The following is a 21,050-nucleotide window of genomic DNA, read 5'->3' as shown; positions in this document are numbered from 1 at the left end:
GTTCCGTGTGTGCATCACCACATCAACAGCTACCTGTAAGGCTCTTAAACCTCTGAAAATGTTAGAAATACGAAACGTTTTATAAAGGCTTACCTGCACACATGGTCTTTGCATGCGTTCAATTAATTTGGGTGAAACCTCAGATATTTGCACTGCTTGTGATATAAAGTAGTACAAAAACTCCTGGATTTTCCAGTGATCTTAAAGGGATTTGACACCAATTTAAAATGGAAATTCTAAGGAATGGCTAATTTGCAGAATATTTGGTTAAATTTTTTTTTTTTTTTTTTTTAAATGGATATAGCAATACTAGTAGAGAGGAGAAACATTTTATCAACGGTTTTATATCATTTATCGCGCCTACTTCAGCCATCATATACATAAAATATAGCGGTTACCCATTTAAATTAAAATGTTCTTCTCTGCAAATTCATGAAGTGGTTCCACACTCCTTTCTTCTCTCCATAAACCCCACTCCTTGTTTTTGTCTTGTTAAAACAAATCTCCGGCTTCCCAGTGCATGTCTGCTATACTCTCCACCAAGACCCCTGCATGCATACATTGCAGCAATTTAATGGCTACTTCATGCAGGGCAGAGTGTATGCGCGGCTCAGGAACTGCAGCTTCTTCTAATGGTTATTACTTTTCCCCTTTTTTCTCCGTTCTGTTCTATTAAATTACTTACAAAGTAAGAGGTTTGGTTAAAATTTTGGATTTTTGAAACCCTTGCTTATGAAGGGGTCAAGCACCGCTCACACCACAGGCACCATTACACTTTTGCCAAATAAACTGAAAAAGCTTTTGAGGTTTTGCTGTTCTTATATAACTACACTGTAGGAATAAAGAATAAAAAGATAGATAAAACATTGAGTTCTCTGGCGTGTTAAGCAAATAAGCCTTAGCAAATCTAAGTGGAACAGCACCCAACAAAAAAAAGTTGGAGCAACCAACAAAAAACGCAGTAAGACAATCCTGAATGCAGTGTCTTACCAACATTGTATTCCGTAAAGATCTTTATACATTCGGTCTTCGCATCTTTGGGAATGGTTTATTAGAATAGTGTTGAACTGGTATCAAAGGGAACTCGAGAGGAAGCAGCTTATCCTTGCTGTCCTTGGCCACAAGTTTCCCCACCTCCACAAGTTTCTGCACTTTGTGGGTTTTTTGTGTGAAGGAACTGGGTCCTGTTGCTCCAAGTGGGAAGAAATTGTCTTTCTGCTTCAGCTCCTTGCTGGAGACTGTGTTCTACCCTGCATATAACTGTGGGGAGTAGCAATTGCTTTAAGTAACTTCCTGTGGTCAAGCATGTTTCGCAAGAGCACCAAAATTCAATGAGACCCTGCAAATTTGCACTATTCTCTTTATATACCCTAGCCTATGCTTTGTAGTTGAGGGATACATTTTATAATAGCAGCCATGGACTGAGGCCGATACGCATTGTTCCACGGCACTATTTTAGTTGTTTTGAACACATACTGTGGGCCAACTACTCGGAGCACCTGTTAAACAAAACAAAACAAAAAAATGTTTCTTCTTCCGGATACTTGTGAGAGAGGGAACGTTCGAGCCCGGGATGGTCTGAACCCATGAGGTGTATTGGAGCATCCAGAAAAAGGCCATGATTTGAAGCCATGCCACAATAGAGTGCAAAACATTTTTTATTTGACACACTGGTAATTGCGCCATGCACCATTGGACTCTTCTTAGCACTGTTTTATTCTGTCATTAGCCCTAGCCATTAGGCCAGCTTTCTGGCTAGAAAGGAGATGTGCGTATCCATTTGCCAATGTGGCCTCCGAAGATGAAGATTGGGGAGGTCCAGGTTACATTTTGGGCCCTACTTGGGCACTTTGCTGTGGACTGAAAAAGGTGGTGGTGTCGAATCACTGAACCTTGGTGCTTTAAAAAAAGAAAAAGTTAAAAAAAAAAAAAAAAGCTTGTAATGTTCCAGAGTGCTACCCCCCCTCTAGTGTAGTGTCAAGAAGCATGGAGCACGCTCATAATCGTCCTTAATCTACTATTCAAAAGCTTGGTTAGTCTCCGCCCTGGTGCTAAAACTCTAGCCTGTTGCTGCCCAAGCGTCCTTCGGCCAGGCAACATAACGTATGTATTAAAAGAGTTCGTTGACTGGATGGAATCCAAAATGCAAGTGATGTTCTTGCATCTACTGTTACTCCCAGTTCTACTATCAGGAATGCATGCTTTGGGAACCATGACAGAGGCTACTAGGAGGAACAGTCAGCAACCTCAGAGATCGTGTTCCTGCTCTATGAGGGCTGTCTTTTCATAAAAAAAATAGTTTTTGTGCGGTAAAATATATCTGAACCGGCATGGGTGGGCATTTGCCTTCCAGGCTGTGCCTAATTTTCCTGAATGCATGGAGGCTGCTCCACAATTCATCCCTTTCTGAATAAGTCTTAATTCTAAAGTTCACATTCCACCATTATCTTTAGAACATACTAGCACAGCTACGTAATCAAACATTGCTTACCGTTTGTTTCTCCAAAACCAAATTGTTATCTAATAATTTTAGGTTGCTCAAGAATACATCCAACAGATATGGTGATGTGTAGGGCTTTGGGTCTGTGAAAGCAGAGGAGATATTTTGCAGTACCGAAGACAGCCAACATTGGTTTTCCATTACTCTACTGACATGAGATTAAGTTTACTATCATCTTGAGGTTCCTTAGGTTAGAGGAATTTGCAGTGTGTTATCTCCACAACCAATTTAGCCATCTCCTAGTCGTTCTACGTCTAGGGAGAATATGTTACTGTGAGTGTGCCAAATTTCCGACTCATCTATACGTGTTTAATCTTTTCCAAATGGTCACAAAGTACCTTCTGGATCAGACCAGTTTTTTTGAACCCATATTCAGTGGAATGCACTTTTATTCATGGAGACCAATTAGTTTGTAGTCACCGTACCAACCTGTTTCTTCCTATGTCTACGCTTTCTAGAACCTTTATTGTGTGATGGTGTCCGCCAAACCAGGCTTCATGTTTTTATAAAAAGTCATGGTATAACCCATTTCTACCGATTCCTGTTAGTGGGCCAAAACTTTTGCTTCAAATAGTTAAAACGACGACGAATCCAAAGAAACAAATCCATGTCACAATTTGTAAGAGTACCTATAGTAGATGGATTGATCATCGTTCCCAATACAAAACCCACTCCTAGTGATTGTGTTACGAGTGCGTGTTTCAGACTAAACATCAGCTCTTGATGCAAATGATTTGTCTGAAATTAGTAGCATTGCTGTTGCTCAACACTTTGGTTCTCTAGTGGGTGGTTTTAAGCATAAAAGCGCATATAGAAAAAAAAACTCCCATATATTATAAACTCAGGTAATGTGTGTTATTGCGCTAACTAATATAGTAAATATTTAATAAAGGGAGAGTTTTCTGGAGAGTTGTGGTCTTAATTCTCTCACTTCGCTATTCATGGTAAAGTGCCAACATTGGCAACTTTCTCCAGCATGAAAGGCTGAGCTGGACCTGCATATTGTATAAATCAATTTAAGAAATCTCCCTTTTAACTATACATTATAGGGTGCTGGTTAAGCTATTTCTACAGCAGAAGATCCCTGGAGTTGGCTTTTCCTAATGTATTGATAAGAGAAGGAGCAGAAACACAACTCTTCTGCAAATATTACCTTTACCAGGAATGCTTACACTAAGTCAGGGAGGTTGGCAGATGGTCTTTATTAGCGTGAGCACTCAGTACAAAGTAACAAGACTATAACTGATGGTGGCCAAAATTTTAATTAATATATAAGTAAGGTGCACAATATTCTTGGTCTGTGCCCTACAGGCTATACACAGCGCTAGTTACTATAGAGGTGCACTCAAAAGTAAATATCACACGTTTAATACAAAATCACAAAAATATTTATTCTATTGTATTAGAGATACATTGACGTTAGTGTATAACCTACTAAAGTTCCACAAACAAACTAGATTGTAAGCTCGTTTGAGCAGGGCCCTCCTCACCTGTTGTCTCTGTTAGTCAATTTGTTATGTTGCATACTACTTGTTATGTCCTGTCCACCCATTGTACAGCGCTATGGAATTTGATGGCGCTATATAAAACAATAAATAATAATAATTATTGCCTCTGCAGACAGCAGGAAATTTAACTGAATTCCTTGGAGCAAAAAAATGATTGCGCCGTTTTTAATGCTAAACACCACGTCGTAATTTTAGCTTTTGCTCTGTTCTTGCATTGATTCTAGAAACGTGTCTGAATTCAAGTGCATCTAGAAAGTTGTCAAACTTTTTTTCCATAACTAATCCTAAACTAAAATTAGATTTGTAACAAAAAAAAAAATTAATACATTTTAGAAATCATTGGACATTATTCTGTGATTCTATTTGGTGTTATGATTAATGGCCAAAGCAAGTACCGGTAAGTGTTGTATAACATCCAGCAGATGGCGCTGAGTGTTTTGTGTGTTTTGATCATTGATTTGGCAAATAAAGTGCACAGATAATTAAAAACATGTGTTCCTATCAGAAATAGAATGTAAACAAATAGGTGGAAAAATAGCTTGAGTTATAGAAAAAAAGGGAACTGTCACATTTGACATAAAAGAATGACTTTCACACTGAAAATGACTGTCAGCTGGGTTCACAGGAGGGCGAGCATCTTCTGGCCTGGGTGGCATGTAAAGCAGGGGGGGTTTAGTGTTTGTTATGAGGGGTGGCTTTACACTAACACACTCACTCACACACAGACCCCTTACATTGTGCTTCAGAGCAGATTACATGCTGTGAGGTTTTGCACTAACACTGCTGGGTCACATAATGTTCTGTTACGTGACCTCGCTGAGGCCCACCTCCGTGAACAGACTGGCCTGAATTGGGCCTTAGGCCAGTTATGTTTGGAGAATTAGTTCTGGCCCAGGGGGACTTGGGACTGCCCAGCCCACCCGTGCTTGTGTTACTGTAACGCAAGGTGGGTTAGAATAACTCAAAACAAAAAAATATACACATTATATATATTTTATTATTTTTTACATAGGGATCAGTTCCCAACTGGACATCGGTAAATGCACAGTGGGCTGGTGGCGCTTCCCACATTAATGTACCCTTGAATGTTTCAACTGTCCAAATCAAGAAACCTCTGTTGTGGGCTGTGGTTAGAAGCATGTCACAATGCGTATGTGACTGCATCGCGAGGTGGCCACATGGAAACTGTCAGAGGTATGCTATGTAACGGCCCAGACCTATATCAAGTTGACAGCATAGTATGCCAGAGTAGTGTCAGCCCCAAGCGGGACGTAATGTCATTTATTAGCTTCTAACCTTGAGCTTCTAGGGACAACACTATCATTTGTAGGTACATTTCTACAAAAACACATTAAATAGCAATTGCAGACAGTTTTCCATAGAAAAACACGTCGCCAGTAAAATTACTTAAAAAAAAGTAATAGCCTACGAGCTTGTGTACGAATAAATACTTAAGATGTTTTGGGAAACATTTCTCCCGGATACCATAAGAAAAATTAAGTTTCCCTTTACTTGGATATAGAAGGAAGTAAGAAATTATATTCCTTTTTCTCTTAGGAGATACTGACCTCCCATGAGAACCATAAGATTGTTTCTTTGGCATATCTCTATTTTTTCCAAAGCTTATTGTGTGAATAGTTTTACTTAAAATTTCAAATGATACTCTTCAAGTTGGTGTGGGAATTGTGAGAGATTTTGTTTTCCACAAAGCTTTTTTTCACAGAGCAACTCTTTGGAGACACAGAAAGAAGTAATACAGTCTCCACACAATACCCAGCATTTTTTTTTTATTTATTTACATTTTATTGGGTTGCACAAAGCATACAATAACACACTTATTGCCTAAAGTATAGCATAAATTATCACTTGCAGTACAAATGTAGGAATCAAATACTCATGACCTGAGATCAATAATCCTTACTTTTTCATGATGCATATTGTGGAAGCAAAACAAAAATGAAAACAAATTACGTAATTATCCAATAATAATGCTAGCCTTAAAAGAAAGGAACCAATAAAGTTTACGAATTTACGCAAGGTCAATTTTGTTGGGTTGTTTGGTCTGTTTAATTCCACAAAAGCATTCACATCTATCTGGACAAACATCCTGCAGGGGTTCATCTACTACATATTTTGAAAGCGTAGCGAGGTCCAAAAGGGCATTTCTAGGTTACTAGAGTAAGAGAACAAGACCTTTAATGTAAGTATATTTCCTGCACATCCGGTGTAGTACTCATTGAAGCCAGTGGCTGCTCACCGCATGTATCCTAGTTGAACATCATGCTGCTACTACTCCCGATGATTTCAGTGGGTGAATATATAGTTTGGGTGAGTGTTCTAAGGGAGAAAGAGGTAAATTACTGTTAGAGAAAACCATAATGAAAATACCGAAAACTTTCATACTGTAAACTAAGCCTTCATCCTTATAATTGTCCCTGGAAGAGCAGGTGAAGATTTCCTCCACTATCATTCTTTAATTCCCAACAGAAGACAAGTTGATAACTCACACAACTGATGGGGCGTATTTCTGTAACCCTCCACACCCTCTAAACATATAGCAGTAAAAAGTGTTTAATAGTTCTAAAAACTGTGAAGCTAATACATTTATATGCTTCCAATGAAATTACTCATAGGCCACTTGGACATACGTTTAAAAAGATATGCCTAAAATTTTATGTAAAGGAAACTACATTTTGATTAAAACATAATTTATGGATTATGTTATTGGCTTACTATATGATTTTACTACAGTGGACTGTGCACTAAAATTACAAAATACAGGGATCTAAACTATGCATTTTGTTGCTCAAGAATTGCAATACCTTTTAATTTAATGAGACGTTATGCATGCATTAGTAGTGTAGTAGTAGCACCCTCTAACTAGGTAAGAATCTTACCTTTTATTTCTTGAGTTGCACGCTGGAAAGAATATAAATAGATTTTAAAAACGTACCAAAAAGGAAGCAATTGCTGTCCTTGTTCATGAATACTGCTCGGTAAGAATAACAGCAAATGGTCCATGCTAGCTGAATGGAAGAATTCCTCAGTACAGAGCACATTAATGGAGCTAAACTTTTTTCTTTATGCTGTCTGGATGGATTCAAAGGAATCCGCACAGCAACTCTTGGGACTATTTAGAGGCAGTCACCTGGCAACTGGGAATATTCTCTTCCCTTCAAAATGATGACCTTTACTTAATTACTAATCCAATGGTTGTCATAGTTATGAGATCTAGAACCCAGTAAGATGGGAACTAAACTGAAAGAAGAGACCATAGGAAAAGACTAAAACAAAATGATGTACTGAAACACCACTCGGTTATCCAATGCTTCAGCTGTGGTAATACAACCTTTCTAACAACAAGGCCACTGGGTGCAAGAATGTCTTTCTTTGGAGGGTAGTTACAAGCACCTGTTTTTATAGGCATGATACTATGTTAAACCCCTCCATCAAGGATGTAACAAGAAACTATGTTTACCATAATAAATATGAGATCTTGCTTATTTTACAAAGGTGATAATGCTACACTTTGAGCACCAAATGGGTTAGACGCACAAGATTCAAGCTTCCAGTTTGTCTACTGCATGTCATAGCAGGGACTTTAAAGACAAAAAACACTTTTGATCCAATCTTTAATCATTGCTTGAACATTTCCATTTCTTAAATTACCTGGAATGAGAAAGCTATTAAAAATATTACATTTTGCACTGAATAAATCAAGTAATTATGTAATGTTGGTGTACAACTTTTTGTACAAAGGTTTTAAATGACTTTTCCCCTAATAAAGTTATTCACCACCTATTTGCGGTATACGGCCAGGACTGCCGACGTCAGGGGCGGTCCCACTGACATCAGCGGGCACCACCGCCATTTAAAAAAAAACCCGTGACCCGGAGGATTCGGGTCTTGACCCGGAGAACCTGGAGTTCCCAGGTATGATTATTGTGCTCATTTTTAATATAAAGAACCACTTTTCCTCCTAGGGCTGCCATATCGGTCATTTTTCACATATCATATCTAAGGTTTACATGTGGCTGACTACCATCTAGAAAGTGCTTCCCATTATTATGAGGGATGCATAAACTTGATTAAGTAATTTATCTCCTTCTGTGAGTGTATACATCCCATATACTGCAGGGCAGAATTATAGGTAGAAATAAGATGAGAAATATACTAAGATGTATTGTCAGCTGTATTATCATGTAAATTGAATTATTATATTGTATTTTCATTTTATCGCACCAGCAGGTTCTGTAGTGTTATTACAACATTAAGGATAAACAAAATTACACAACAGCATTAAAACACACTAAGGTACAGGGCAGCCATCAGAAATTTTGGGGCCCAGTACAGGTTTAAAACCAATGCCCCCATGCCCCTCCCATTGTATCGCCTACTGCTGCACCCAATCCCCATCTTACAATTCTCCACGCTTTATGAGAGCAAGGGCAAGCCTGATAAAATATATAATAAGTAGCCAATAAGTGGCAAGATTGTATATCACATGGCAGTGTGGAGTTGAACGCATTCCCTTGAAAACCAACTAGTGAGGTGAAAATGGATATTTGCAGAATCTCCCTGTGTATTTGCAAGGGGAGCAGCATATAAAATAAGAAATCTATCAGCTATCGCATGCATTACCCTTTCAATTAATCAATTTAATGATGCTAAAAGATGAGTAGATGACATATCCACTGTTCTTTTCTATTTCAACTCAAAAGGTTAAACACGTAAAAAAGAGCACAGAAATGTTTAGGAAGCTTACACTGCAGCTGTAGCAACAAAGCCAACAACATCCAATTGTGTCACATGAATGCTGGCTTGAATAGGTTTTCCTAATAAAATGTTAATGGGGTAATGCTTTCACGATCAAATAGTTATTTCTCTGAAGTTATTTGGTACTCCAGAGCAGAATTCAGCACACTAGATGGAACAAAATCTTTAAGGGGAAAAAACATGTAACTTGCATGGTTTTTTTGCAACCTTAGGAAAGAACATCATGATGGATCCCAGTAACAACTCAATGTCGTAGGCATCCAGCTATCACTTACATGACGGGGCCAACCATGCCAACTGAGAATGCTCAAAGATTTCGTATGTTGTAAAACCTCTGTGTTTCACGCTTGATTCTTTATAAGCTTGAAAATAAGGCTCTATAGAATAATAATGGAATTTTACGGATGTAAACTTTGTGATAAGTGTCCCCCGAGGGATCCAGAGTAGCCAGCACAAAGGAAAATCATTTGTGGATGTGTTTCATTAACATTCCCTAAGAAAAGAAAAAAAAAGATGGTTACAGCAGGAAACGCAAATGATCATCTTGGAAATTTTCGGATTACCAAAGAAGTAAAACCGGATAGATTGCTTTTGTGTGTTTGGGAGCAGAAGTCAGTGGTGGAATTTAATTTATCCCTCATGTTTTTCACTGCCTAAGAAAAACTATGTTGACATTCGCTGGCCATTGAATATATATATATATATATATATATATATATAATGTCAGAACTTTGCCACCACAATATGTTAAAACAAACATTGCATTAATTACTTCAGTGCTTTACTCAAAAAGATAAAAAAAAAAAAAATAACCTATTACTCATAAGCTTTATTTGGTTAACGTATATATACTAGATGATTACATCTGTGGCAAGACAGACCAGGACAGACCTTGCTTATAAGAAAAATATGTCACAAATTACAGGAAAGCGGTGAGACAATATCACTAGTGGCCCCGCTGGTTGTCTGCTGGAGACTTTTTTTTTGGGGGGGGGGGTACGCAAAATGTGCAGGCCAAGTAGGTTCATTATTACAATACAGAATTGCATGAAAATGAATTAAGGTAACACAGAAAGTTGGTGTAAACAGAATGTAGTGTGGTCTCTTTCAATGGATATGGCTGGAAAAAGAGGGGTGAAAGCTAAATGTGGCTCAATATATTCCATACTAGATTTAGATTTTACTCTAAATAAGGGGTCTCCCTTAAAATGGAGATAGAATTTGATTAATGTGCCAATATACACCCAAATGTGAGTTTAATAATATAGTTTACTAATATATTTAGAGGAATTCTCTTTGGCCTCGTAATGATTTCATTATTGTTTGGTTTTAATAGTTTAGCCTTTTATTCCAAATATCACTGTCACTATTTTGCTTCAGTATAGTTTACTTTTAGCGATCCATTTTTAATCATCAGGGAAGTCACCGTAATATGGAAGGCAGCTAAGATATGATTTTTGTTGTTATTTTTGTCAAAATATTTTATATTGCAGGTTAGCACCAAATGTTACACATTCTGCATAGTACGAGATATTCGTTTATAGCAAACATAGCAGCCAGCGCTATGATTGGATCCCGTCCTAGCGGAGCCCCGACCAGGCCACCTATTTGAACACCTCGTAGGTCTGCGAGCTGTAAAAGTCAGAAAGACAGCAGGCATCAAAACCACATTTTTCCTTTTTTCCCCCCGTTTTCCCGTGTTCAGGTTTCATATAATGCCTCAAGGATTCAAAGATATACAAGGATCAGTGTCTAGGCTCTGAACAGTATAATTGTTTAGCATTACATATAGAAATAATGAAAATCCTGTTCTTTGAACAAATGCAAGGTTTCAGTGGCTTGTTAAGGTGAAATGGGGACAAATACATGCATTGTTGCCTTTGAGCGCATCTTCAGATCTTACAACGTATTTGGAAAAGAGATATAAGCTAGCAGTCTGTTCCAACCTTTTCGCTGCTCATTTTATGTGCTACAATTTTCTACATTTTGGCAAATAAGCAGTATTGTAGAATATAGAGGATTGATAATGTCATCGCTTTCCAACTGCAGCCTCAGCACGGTCCTTTCATAGGTATGGCAATTTGTGCGCTTTGTGAATGCTATGGACAGTGTCAAAGCTACAATCTGCATTCATTTTCAGGGTTTTTGGTAATCCAGGTTTTTTTGGTCTGTCCTTGTTCTTATGATAAACTTGAGTCCTCAGACTTTTTTCAACTCACTATGCATTATGAAAGGTAAGCATCAACGGCTTTCATCTCCAAGCCTAGCCCTGAATACTGAACAGGTAATCGCCACATATTCTGTGCATTATACATGATCAGCTGCTTTATATTAGACTTATTCAATATGAGGATGCCAGGATTGGTCCTTTATGAAGTCGGTGAGTTGAAGCCACCATTCTCCAGAAAACTCCTGCATTAACTAGTAAACCTTCTTCTCATATTCCTCTGTAGCTTTTAGTTTAGCCCGTTTCACCCTGTCTGGTTTACTCTACCTTTCAGTGTTTGATATTGTTAAATAATTGGTGGCTGGGAGTTTCTGGGCTGATAGCCACATGAATTTAGTGGCTAAGTTGCCTGAGGTTGGAGCAGAAGATTTGTGTACCTTCACACTAGGCCTATAAATATTTTAGACCTTAGTTATATAATCCTAACGTTACCTTTCCTTAACGGGAATATTTTAGGTATTAATTCTAAGATTTTACTATTATCATGACGTAAAGTCATGATTTTATTAATGACACGGAGGCGAGTATTATGCAATCTCTTTCTTTATTACTCCCTCAGCAGCAAAGAATGAGGGCAAAAAACTTTTGACTGAAAGAGTTAACCAAATCCAACCAACAAACATGAATCTGCCTAGAGATAGGCCAGCCAATGAACAGGTCTCTTCAGCATCAAAGGGAGTGCAATCCTGTAGAACTTCCTCTTTCTTTGCAGAACCAGGCGAACCGAATCAAGGAACAGAAGAACAGGATACCAAACTCCAATCCATCTTGAAGCACCGGCAACCAAACCATGCAGAGAAGGTCAAACTAGAAAGAAGAAAAAGAGGTAACGGTAGCGACCATGTAATGCAGCATACCAAATGAGGTCATAAATCACAGATATCACATAAATATAGGGACATCATGAAATATAATAAAATGAATACAAATGTCATCATCCTTACCGTAACCAAAAGGAAACATTTCGCACGTCCCCTGGGAGGGAAAAAACAAAGGGAGGGAATAATACTCGCCTCCGTGTCATTAATAAAATCATGACTTTACGTCATGATAATAGTAAAATCTTAGAATTTTATTAATGACACGGAGGCTCCTATTATGCAATTTCAAAGCTGATCTACCAGACGTGCAGAGAAATGTTGAACAGGATGAAGGTAGAATTCCTTAAAGGTAGAATCTGAGGACCAATCAGCCGCCTTGAGAATATCTTCCATACGACAACCAATAGAAGATGCCTTGGACGCCGAGGCACCACGAACCGAGTGAGGGGAGAAAATGGACATATCAATGCCTGCCAGCTGAAGTATCCACTTAAGCCATCTGGAAAGAGTAGACGTGGAAACTGGGTGATGCGGAGGTTTGAAGGAGATGAACAAAGGAGGAGATAAGGGATCCCGTAAGGACTGGGTGCGAAGCTCATATTCCCTGAGACAAAGAACAGGGCATAAAAGAGGTCTATGAGGAAAAGCTGGGTAAAAGACAGATTTAATGTTGGTCTTCGTTCTCCTAGAAATATCGAATAAGACTCCATCAGGTCTATAAACTTTGGCAAAGAAGTCTAAAGCCCTGACATCCGAAACTCGCTTACAAGATAATACACAGAACAGGAGCAAAAGCTTAGCGGACAATTCCTTGAGCGAAAGGGCCCGATTGGGAGACCAGTTCTCCAAAAAACGTAGGACGACATCAACATCCCATGTGGAAGAATAGCGGGGTAAAGGGGGTCTGGACAACCGGATACCCCGAAGGAGACGACAGATCAACGGATGCTGACCAATCGGAACCCCGTCTAGGTGAACATGCCCCGCCGAAATAGCAGAACGGTATAAATTAACCGTACGATAGGCTTTCTGATTTTCAAAAAGGTCAGTAAGAAACGATAAAACCGAACTTAAAGGGGCAGAAACGGGATCCAATGATCTGTCCAGGCACCAGCGAGACCAGGAACGCCAGGCTGAAGAATAGGCTCGTCTAGTCCCTGGGGCCCAAGCATCGGCCAGGAGGAGGAGAGTCTGTTGTGAAACTCCCTCGACAGACCAGGGACCCCTGAAATGTGCCATGCTATCAGCTGGAGCTTGCCCTGAAGAATCAGGTCGTGAGGACGAAGATCCGGGTCGAGCAAGAGATCCTGAAAGAGAGGAAGGATCCTGGGGAAGTCCACCGACGTTTCTAGAAGTCTGGGAAACCAAGGTTGGGACTTCCACAGTGGCGTCACCAGCACTAATGACGTCTGAAAGCGAAGCATCTGCAAAATCGCCCTTGCAATCATGTTGAAAGGAGGGAACGCATAAAGCAGAGCCTGAGGCCATGGTTGGAGAAAAGCGTCTGTGGCCAACGCGTCGGGATCCGGTCTCCAGCTGAAAAACCTCGGTAGTTGGGTGTTGAGACGAGACGCGAATAAATCCAGAACCATCGGTCCCCACAGATGTTGGAGCTTGAGGAAGACGGATGGATGAAGACGCCAGTCCCCGGAGTCCCTGAGGAAGCGCGAGTTCCAATCCGCTGTGTAATTGGATAGGCCGGGAATATGAACGGCAGTGACTGAAATCCCATGAAGAAGGCAGTATTTCCAAAAATCCCTGGCGAGACAAGCTAGCGTCTTGGATTTCGTGCCACCCAGGTGATTGATATAACGTACCGCTGCTACGTTGTCCATCTTGAGTAGAATGGAGCAAGAGGCTCCAGTGGGAGCAAGACTGCGGATGGCAAAAGATCCTGCCAAGAGTTCTAGGCAGTTGATATGAAGGAAAGACTCCTCTGTGGACCATCTGCCACCTGTAGATACGGTTCCGCAATGCGCTCCCCAACCGTGTAAGCTGGCATCCGATTCTATGGACACCTCCGGAACGGTGCCAAAAATGGCCCTGCCGTTCCATGCTTCCATGTGGGACAACCACCAGGTCAGTTCGTCTCTGGATTCTTCGTCGAGAGATATGCAAGTTTCGTAAGAACGAGTAGAAGAGAGCGCGGAATTTCTTAGCCTTTGAAGAGCTCTGTAGTGAAGGGGGCCCGGGAATATGGCCTGGATGGAGGAGGATAATAGACCTATCATCCGTGCGATCTGACGAATGGTTATGACCTCGAGACGTAGCAACTTCCTGATTTCCTTCTTGATCGCCATTATTTTCGGCTGAGGAAGGCAAAGGGACTGATGAATGGAGTCCACCTGGAAACCCAGAAATTCGATTGATTGAGAAGGAGTAAGACAGGATTTGTCCCAATTGATCAAGAAACCGAGCGACTGAAGGAGGTGTAGAGTCCAGTCGAGGTGAGTTTGAAGGACCAGAGGAGACTGAGCCATGAGGAGCATGTCGTCCAGGTAAATGATCAGACGAACACCTCGGGAACGAAGAAACGCCACCACCGGTTTCATGACCTTGGTGAAGCACCACGGGGCTGACGAGAGGCCGAATGGCAGGCACGTAAATCTCCATTTCCGATCCTCCCAAAGGAACTGCAAAAGGTCCTGATGTTCCAGAGCGATAGGAACGGTGAAATAGGCGTCCTGAAGGTCCAGCTTCACCATCCAGTCCTCCGGCAACAGCAGGTCTCTGAGGCAATGAATACCCTCCATTTTGAAATGACGGTATACGACAAAAGCGTTGAGAGGACGCAGATTGATGACCGGACGGACGCCTCCTCCCTTCTTCGGTACGAGGAAGAGCGTACTGACAAAACCTGGAGTGTCCCTGGGAACGCTGAGAATGGCACCTTTGTTTGAAAGAGATTGAATCTCTTGAGAAATCAGGAGACTTTGAGGAAATTGAAATTGAGCAGTGAGAGGAATGCGAGTCTGGAGAGGCAAAGCCGTAAGTTCTATCTGGTAACCCCTGATAGTGTTTAATACCCATGCGTCGGAAGTAATGGAAGCCCAGGCCTGATAAAAATGAGCTAGACGACCACCCACTAGAGGAGGATAGGAAGGGAACAAGGTACTTACCGTAAGGACGTCTGGAAGCGGTGAATCCTCGGGAACCTCGAGAGGAGGCAGGTCTCCCTCGTGACGGGAAGAAGGGAGTGGGCCGCTGCTCGGCAAAGGCTTGGCGCTGTGTGAAGGAGCCTCTGTAGGTCCCGTGAAACCTGGTACCACGGCCGGACGAACGGCCCCTGCTTCGTCCAGCCCCTGCGAAAACCTTAGGGGCAAAAACCCGTTTCATGGAGGATTGAGCCTTGTCTAAGGCCGTAAAGGTTTTAACAAATGAGCCAACATCCTTAACAAAGGAATCGCCAAATAAGAGGCCGTTAGCTGCCTGGCCAGGTTCTTTAGTAGCCATGTTCACCAGTTTAGGCTCAATTTTGATTAAGATGGATTTGCGCCGTTCGGCACAGAGAGCCGAATTAGCATTGCCCGTCAAGCAGACCAGGCGCTGAAGCCAACCCAGGGCCTCGTCAAAATTGAAAGCAGCCGGAGAAGCTTTGCCAGCTTCCAATAATTCAAACAACTTGGTAACAGGACCAAGGGTATCTAAAAGCTTGTCCTGACAATTACGCAGGGAAAATTCCAAACCCTTCCTGGGTTTCCAGCCGGTCTTAGATAAGAACTGAATAATCTGAGGGTCAACCTCAGGAGTTTTGCAGACACCATCCGGCACCAGTGGACGAGGGCATTCGGCCCTAAGTTTGCGCCTAGTCTCCTTGGAGAGGGGTTTGCGCACTCGAAGTGCCAAGTACCGAGCAATGTGGGCAGGAGGGTCCCATTCAGCTGACCGTGGGTGGCGTAAATCATCAGGGTCAAAGAGGGGAGTACCCTGAGGGTCTTTGACACCAAAATCTTCCCCAGCGGCCATAGGGGCCGAGTCTGCTTCATCCCCAGGAGAGGAAAAAGAGGGCCCAGGAGAGTCCTCATCAGCAGACATATCTGATTCCGATTCTCTATAGGAATCTAAATCTCCATCACTCTCGTCAGATGCTGACGAATCCAATTGAGCTTTAGCCCGTTTCCAATTTCTGGCCGCTTTTGTCCGGCCAGTGACTCTTTTGCGCGGTGCACCAGCGCTCTCTGAGACAGGAGTATAACCCTTGTCCATCTTGACAGATGTATGACTGTCACTAGGGAGTGATGTTATATGTTTAGATTTACGCAGGGCCTTCTTGCCTGAAGGCACTGGGGCTGTAACAGTAGAAACAGTGGGTGCAGCTAAAGGAGCCTGCAGCAAAGCTTGCTGTATAGAATGGCCTATGGAATGGGACATAACACCCATAACTGAAGATAAAGCCTTGGAAATAGAATGCGACATAGTGGCATCTAACATACACTGAAAATCCTCTGATGACAGAGGATGAGAATCCTCAGGCTGATTGATAATGGCTGCACCAGACTCCACTGAAGGAGCTACAGATTCCCTATGAGGATCCATGCTGAGCCAAACAGGTAAGACCAGCAAGGAACAATAAGTAAACTGAAAGAAAAACAAAAAATAGACAAAACGAGGGTTGATTAACCCAAGGTAACGCAGGGAGGAGAGCAGGAAGACCGGTAAGACAGCTCACCGACCGTAGATATCGCCAAAAGCCCGCGAAACACGAGTGGAATAAACGGAGCTGACAAAAGATGGCCGCCGCGTGCGTAAATGCGCATGCGCGGCAGCCAGAGCTGCCGGCTGAAATAGCCGATAACGCGGCTAACAGCCGAAAGGAACCGCAATAAGGAGAAGAAGGCGGCACGGAAGAACACACGAAAGGTACGGGAAACGGCAGCAGGGAAACACAGAAAGAATCCGAGAGGAAAAATAAAATAAAAAGTAAACGCCGATAAAACGGACTAAAAGAACAGCGCAACACAAAGGAAACAGGTAACAATCGACAGAAAAAATAATAGCAATAACATAAAAGCAGAATATTAAATATATTAAATATATATATATATATATATGAGGAGAAAAATATACTTAACTGTCCGATGAGGGAGCAGCAAAGAAAGAGGAAGTTCTACAGGATTGCACTCCCTTTGATGCTGAAGAGACCTGTTCATTGGCTGGCCTATCTCTAGGCAGATTCATGTTTGTTGGTTGGATTTGGTTAACTCTTTCAGTCAAAAGTTTTTTGCCCTCATTCTTTGCTGCTGAGGGAGTAATAAAGAAAGAGATTGCATAATAGGAGCCTCCGTGTCATTAATAAAATTGCAGTCCTTCACTCGTTATATAGCATTAATTACTATTTAGTCCATAATATTGTTTTTAGTCCATAATATTGTTTGTGTTACCCTCCATCAGAGTATTCCCACTCCCACAGAAGGTCCCTGTGGTTTCAGTTCCACTTCTTTCTCACTCTTTCCCTAGGTTTCCCTCTATAGTTGTTGATTGTCATGCTGGTTTGCACTTGTGTACCAGTCTGTGCACCAGTGGGGGGGTATCGCATATATTTTCATTTTCTAGCCCTCTATGTATATGTATTGATCCTGTTAGTAGCCCAACAGCGAAGACTTTTTCAGCTTGGCCGAACATTGTTTTAACTGAACAACCAGGCCAGGGATAACCTTTGTCATGTTCTTTAGTGATATTGTAAATACTTTTGGAGTGAGGATTTTGTAAATAATTTGACGTGGCCCTAGAAGCCACAAGTCTCACCACATACTCAGTTTTGCCCCATGTATAATTTCTAAAAGACAGCTTCATTTGGCAGTAATGTGCAGCCCCCCCAAATAATGCATTTTCCAATGTATTCTCCCCGACTGTTGCTGACATCCCTCTAGACACTGTCTATGGAGCAGGGCAACCTGGATGCTGGGCTTAGTATATTTTCACATAGCTGTTGCTTTAAGTGCAGGTAGGAATGTTGAGTTGTCATAGCAGTGGAAAATGTTAAGGTGTTTTTGTTTAAAACATAAATACGAGACATATTTAAGTTATTATTATTTATTGTTTTATATACCGCCGTAGCGCTGTACAAAGAGTGCATAACATTGCTAATTACTGTATGTTTTCGTATCCAGTAGTAGCGTTCTGTGATACAACGTGTTGCAGAGGCGCGTATTTTTAATTTCTCATAAACGCGAAGGCTATGATTATTACCTTTTTACCTGCGCGAAACAGGCTTTCGGCAATTTCCGTACTAACTCGGAGCTTTAGCGTCACCGCCCTTCGCTTAGCTGTGGTTCGGTATTCTCCGGAATCTCTCGAGTAACTTCGGCTTCTTCCGGGAAAGCGAAGCGAACGATCAGGCGAGTTAGTTAGTGAGGTGAGCGAACGATTATCTCGCCGCACCTTGTCCTGGATACGCTGACCTGCTGTGACGGACTGTTCCACCCCCGCTGCACAGGTAATAGTCCCGCTCGTCCCCAGCATAAATATACAGACCCGGGACAGCCTAATTAACTTTTTTAGGAGGAGGGGGGATAGTATGAAATATTAAAGAAACATCTCCGGCTTCTTTGAAGCTGATGGGGGCTACTTAGCTTTCATGTCCTTGACGGCAATCAACATGAAACTGACTGGAAGGTGTCCGGACTAGCTGCCAATGCTAGCCTGCAGGCTGGCTGACTTATCGAAAGCACTTTATAACAAGGGGAAATTGGAACACTTAACTTGATTGTCATGTTATTGCTTGTTCGCCCTGCAAGAGGTAGGTTGCCTTTAACGTAGGGATAGTATGCCCCTAGGGAGGTGGTTGTGCCCCTGCAATGTGTGTTAAGTAGCCCTTAGGCTCTGTGGGAAGGGTGGTTGTTGCCCTGGTAGTCTGGGCTTGGTAGCATGTCTCAGCCTGTGCCTGTTGCTGCCCTGCAGCTCTGACTGGCAGCTCTCTGGCAATATGTGGGCTGGGCAGGGTGAATACACCAGGAAAAGTTTTCCTGCTTCTCTTTCCCCCCTGCTTTGAATTTCCTCTGTTCTATGGAACATCACTGAGAGTTCTTTGTGCCATTAGAGCCAACCTAACGAACCCGCATAAGTGGTTTGTGAATGTCCGGTAAGGGCTGTGGATTGTAATAAAGCGGTGTGAAGATCTGTAAACTGAAGAATTTTTATCATCGTTGCGTTTTTGTCCTTTCTGATGCGTCAAAGCTTTTTTTTTCAAGGACAGGCATGATTGAACCCCCCACCCCTTTGTAGGTTTTTCATATTATTATTATTATTATTATTATCCTTTATTTATATAGCGCCAACAGTTTACGCAGCGCTTAATACAATACATAAATTCAAGGGATATGACAAGACAAGAATTGACAGACTAAGACAAACCGATACATTTGGTGGAGAGAGCCCTGCTTGCAATTCATATGTTTATAATCATTTTTCTTTTAGTAAACGGACAAACGAGAGACTTCAGGAGAGCGCATGTTTGTTAGAATGCTGCTCATGCAAGTCTGAGCCAAGCTGTCTCAAGTGTTTAAGAAGTGTTGTCAGTATGTCTGCAGAGAACTAGAGAGCTGTCTCTATTGCTGTTAAGAGATTAGCGCAGCATGAGAAACTAAGGTACCATCAGACTTCGTGGCACCGATAAAATGTCATTGTGAATGTGTGGGTTAAGGATCTTGCAGGAACGTCGTTTGTGTGAGATGCGGCTCTTGATAAATACTGTGCATCAAGTATGTGGTTTGTTTTAATATGCATGCTTTTGGTCAGTAAGCTGTAATTTATAGCTATTGAATGCTATTTTTCAGATCCCGTTGAGGACTTTGGCTTTGTATGTTTCCATTTATGCCCAGAGCAACTGGAGAACATCCTTGTGCCTGATACAGACTTTGAGAGAACATGGCAAGTGGTGGCTTTAGGTCGCACACTCCATCTACCTCCAATACCACTGATTTCTTGGAGGAATGGAAAGCAAAGAGGGAGAAGATGAGAGCCAAGATGTATGCAGCTGAGGCCGCAGCAGCAGCGGCAGCGGCAGGTGGAGGAGGTGGTGAAATTATCAACAAGACTAGCAACGAGTTGAACAATAATACCAGCAACAATACTATGGCCAGTAACATCCAAGCATCCGTTTCCTCATCTGTCTTTAAAACTCCAGCAAACAGGAGGGCCGAGGAGGACCAAACAGTCGCTCCAGCAGTTAATCAACAAAAGAAAGTGCCAGGCCCAGCTCAAGATGGTACTACACCTGCAGGGACCACACAGGATGAAAGCCCTCCACCAACTTCTCAGGATGCTCCAGCAAAGACAAAAGAAAAGGCAAAGGGCTCCAGTGGCCCAAGTGCCAGGAAGGGTAAAGGGCAGATTGAGAAAAGGAAACTCAGGGAAAAGAGAAGATCTACAGGAGTGGTCAATATCCCTTCAGCAGAAGTAAGTGAGGGAAGGCCGTATATGTTACCCATTATGTGGTTCCTGACCTTTAACCTTTGCTAAATGCCCTACCACAGTTGTCCTGTTTTAGAGGTCTCTCTTCAGACGTTTAAGAGACAAGTGACACACTCTTAAAATGCTTTTGAAAAACTGTCCATTTTAAGCTACTGACCCCTTTCTAGCTGTGTTTTGCTTCTCTTTTGTAGCTACCTCCATTACTTAAGAGAATTTGAAACTCACTTAGAACTATTCTGTTACATTTGCCTTAGGGTATTGACATGTCAGGTTGTTGAAGAATCTCTGTTTCAGTCTGTGTGCATAGCTCACAGCGGGCTTTCTCGTAATAAGCTTTGGTTAAAAAAATGCACATTTGATATCTCTGGAATTATAATTGGCCGACCTATCACATTTGGAGATCAGCAGACCACCTTTGCAGCCACGATAATTCTAGATTAATTTAATCCTCAAATTGGAACATGCCTGTCCCTCTTGGCTGTGAGCAACTGATTACAAGTGTAATATTGCATTTTTTTTTTTTTTTTATATATTTAGCATATATAGTTTGTTCTCTTTAGCGTTTATTAAAATTGTAGAATCATTAAAGGTCCAGTTTGAAAAACAATTTTCGTCAAACAATTCATTCAGAAGTGTATTCACTAATGTGGGAGTTTGAGGAAATATTGAACGTTTGAACTCCCTGACTTTTTTTCTCTCCCAAGAGCCTGCCCTGGTAAGATACTCCTGCAAGATTGGCTGCGCTAGCCTTGTAAAACACTGGTTCAAATATTTGTTAGTGTTTTATTCTGAGTCAAAATTTCTTT

General features: G+C 41.6%; 1 protein-coding gene across 2 annotated transcripts in view; it reads left to right on the top strand.

Annotated features, from left to right (window-relative positions):
• The first annotated feature begins 18,153 nt into the window (after positions 1-18,153).
• PAWR (pro-apoptotic WT1 regulator) overlaps positions 18,154-21,050 on the top strand; it is a 40,192-nt gene continuing 37,295 nt past the window's right edge. The window contains exons 1-2 of one of the 2 annotated variants that reach the window (XM_053462020.1): positions 18,154-18,268; positions 19,608-20,229. In XM_053462020.1, coding sequence (XP_053317995.1) covers positions 19,699-20,229 — 531 coding nt within the window. In that variant the 5' untranslated portion in view covers positions 18,154-18,268; positions 19,608-19,698. The remainder of the gene's footprint in view (positions 18,269-19,607; positions 20,230-21,050) is intronic. The other variant, XM_053462021.1, reaches the window with a different exon arrangement.

Source organism: Spea bombifrons, chromosome 4 (assembly GCF_027358695.1).
Source record: "Spea bombifrons isolate aSpeBom1 chromosome 4, aSpeBom1.2.pri, whole genome shotgun sequence".
NCBI lineage: Eukaryota > Metazoa > Chordata > Amphibia > Anura > Pelobatidae > Spea > Spea bombifrons.
Note: the sequence above shows the minus strand (reverse complement) of the source record. Positions and strands in the feature narration are given on the sequence as shown.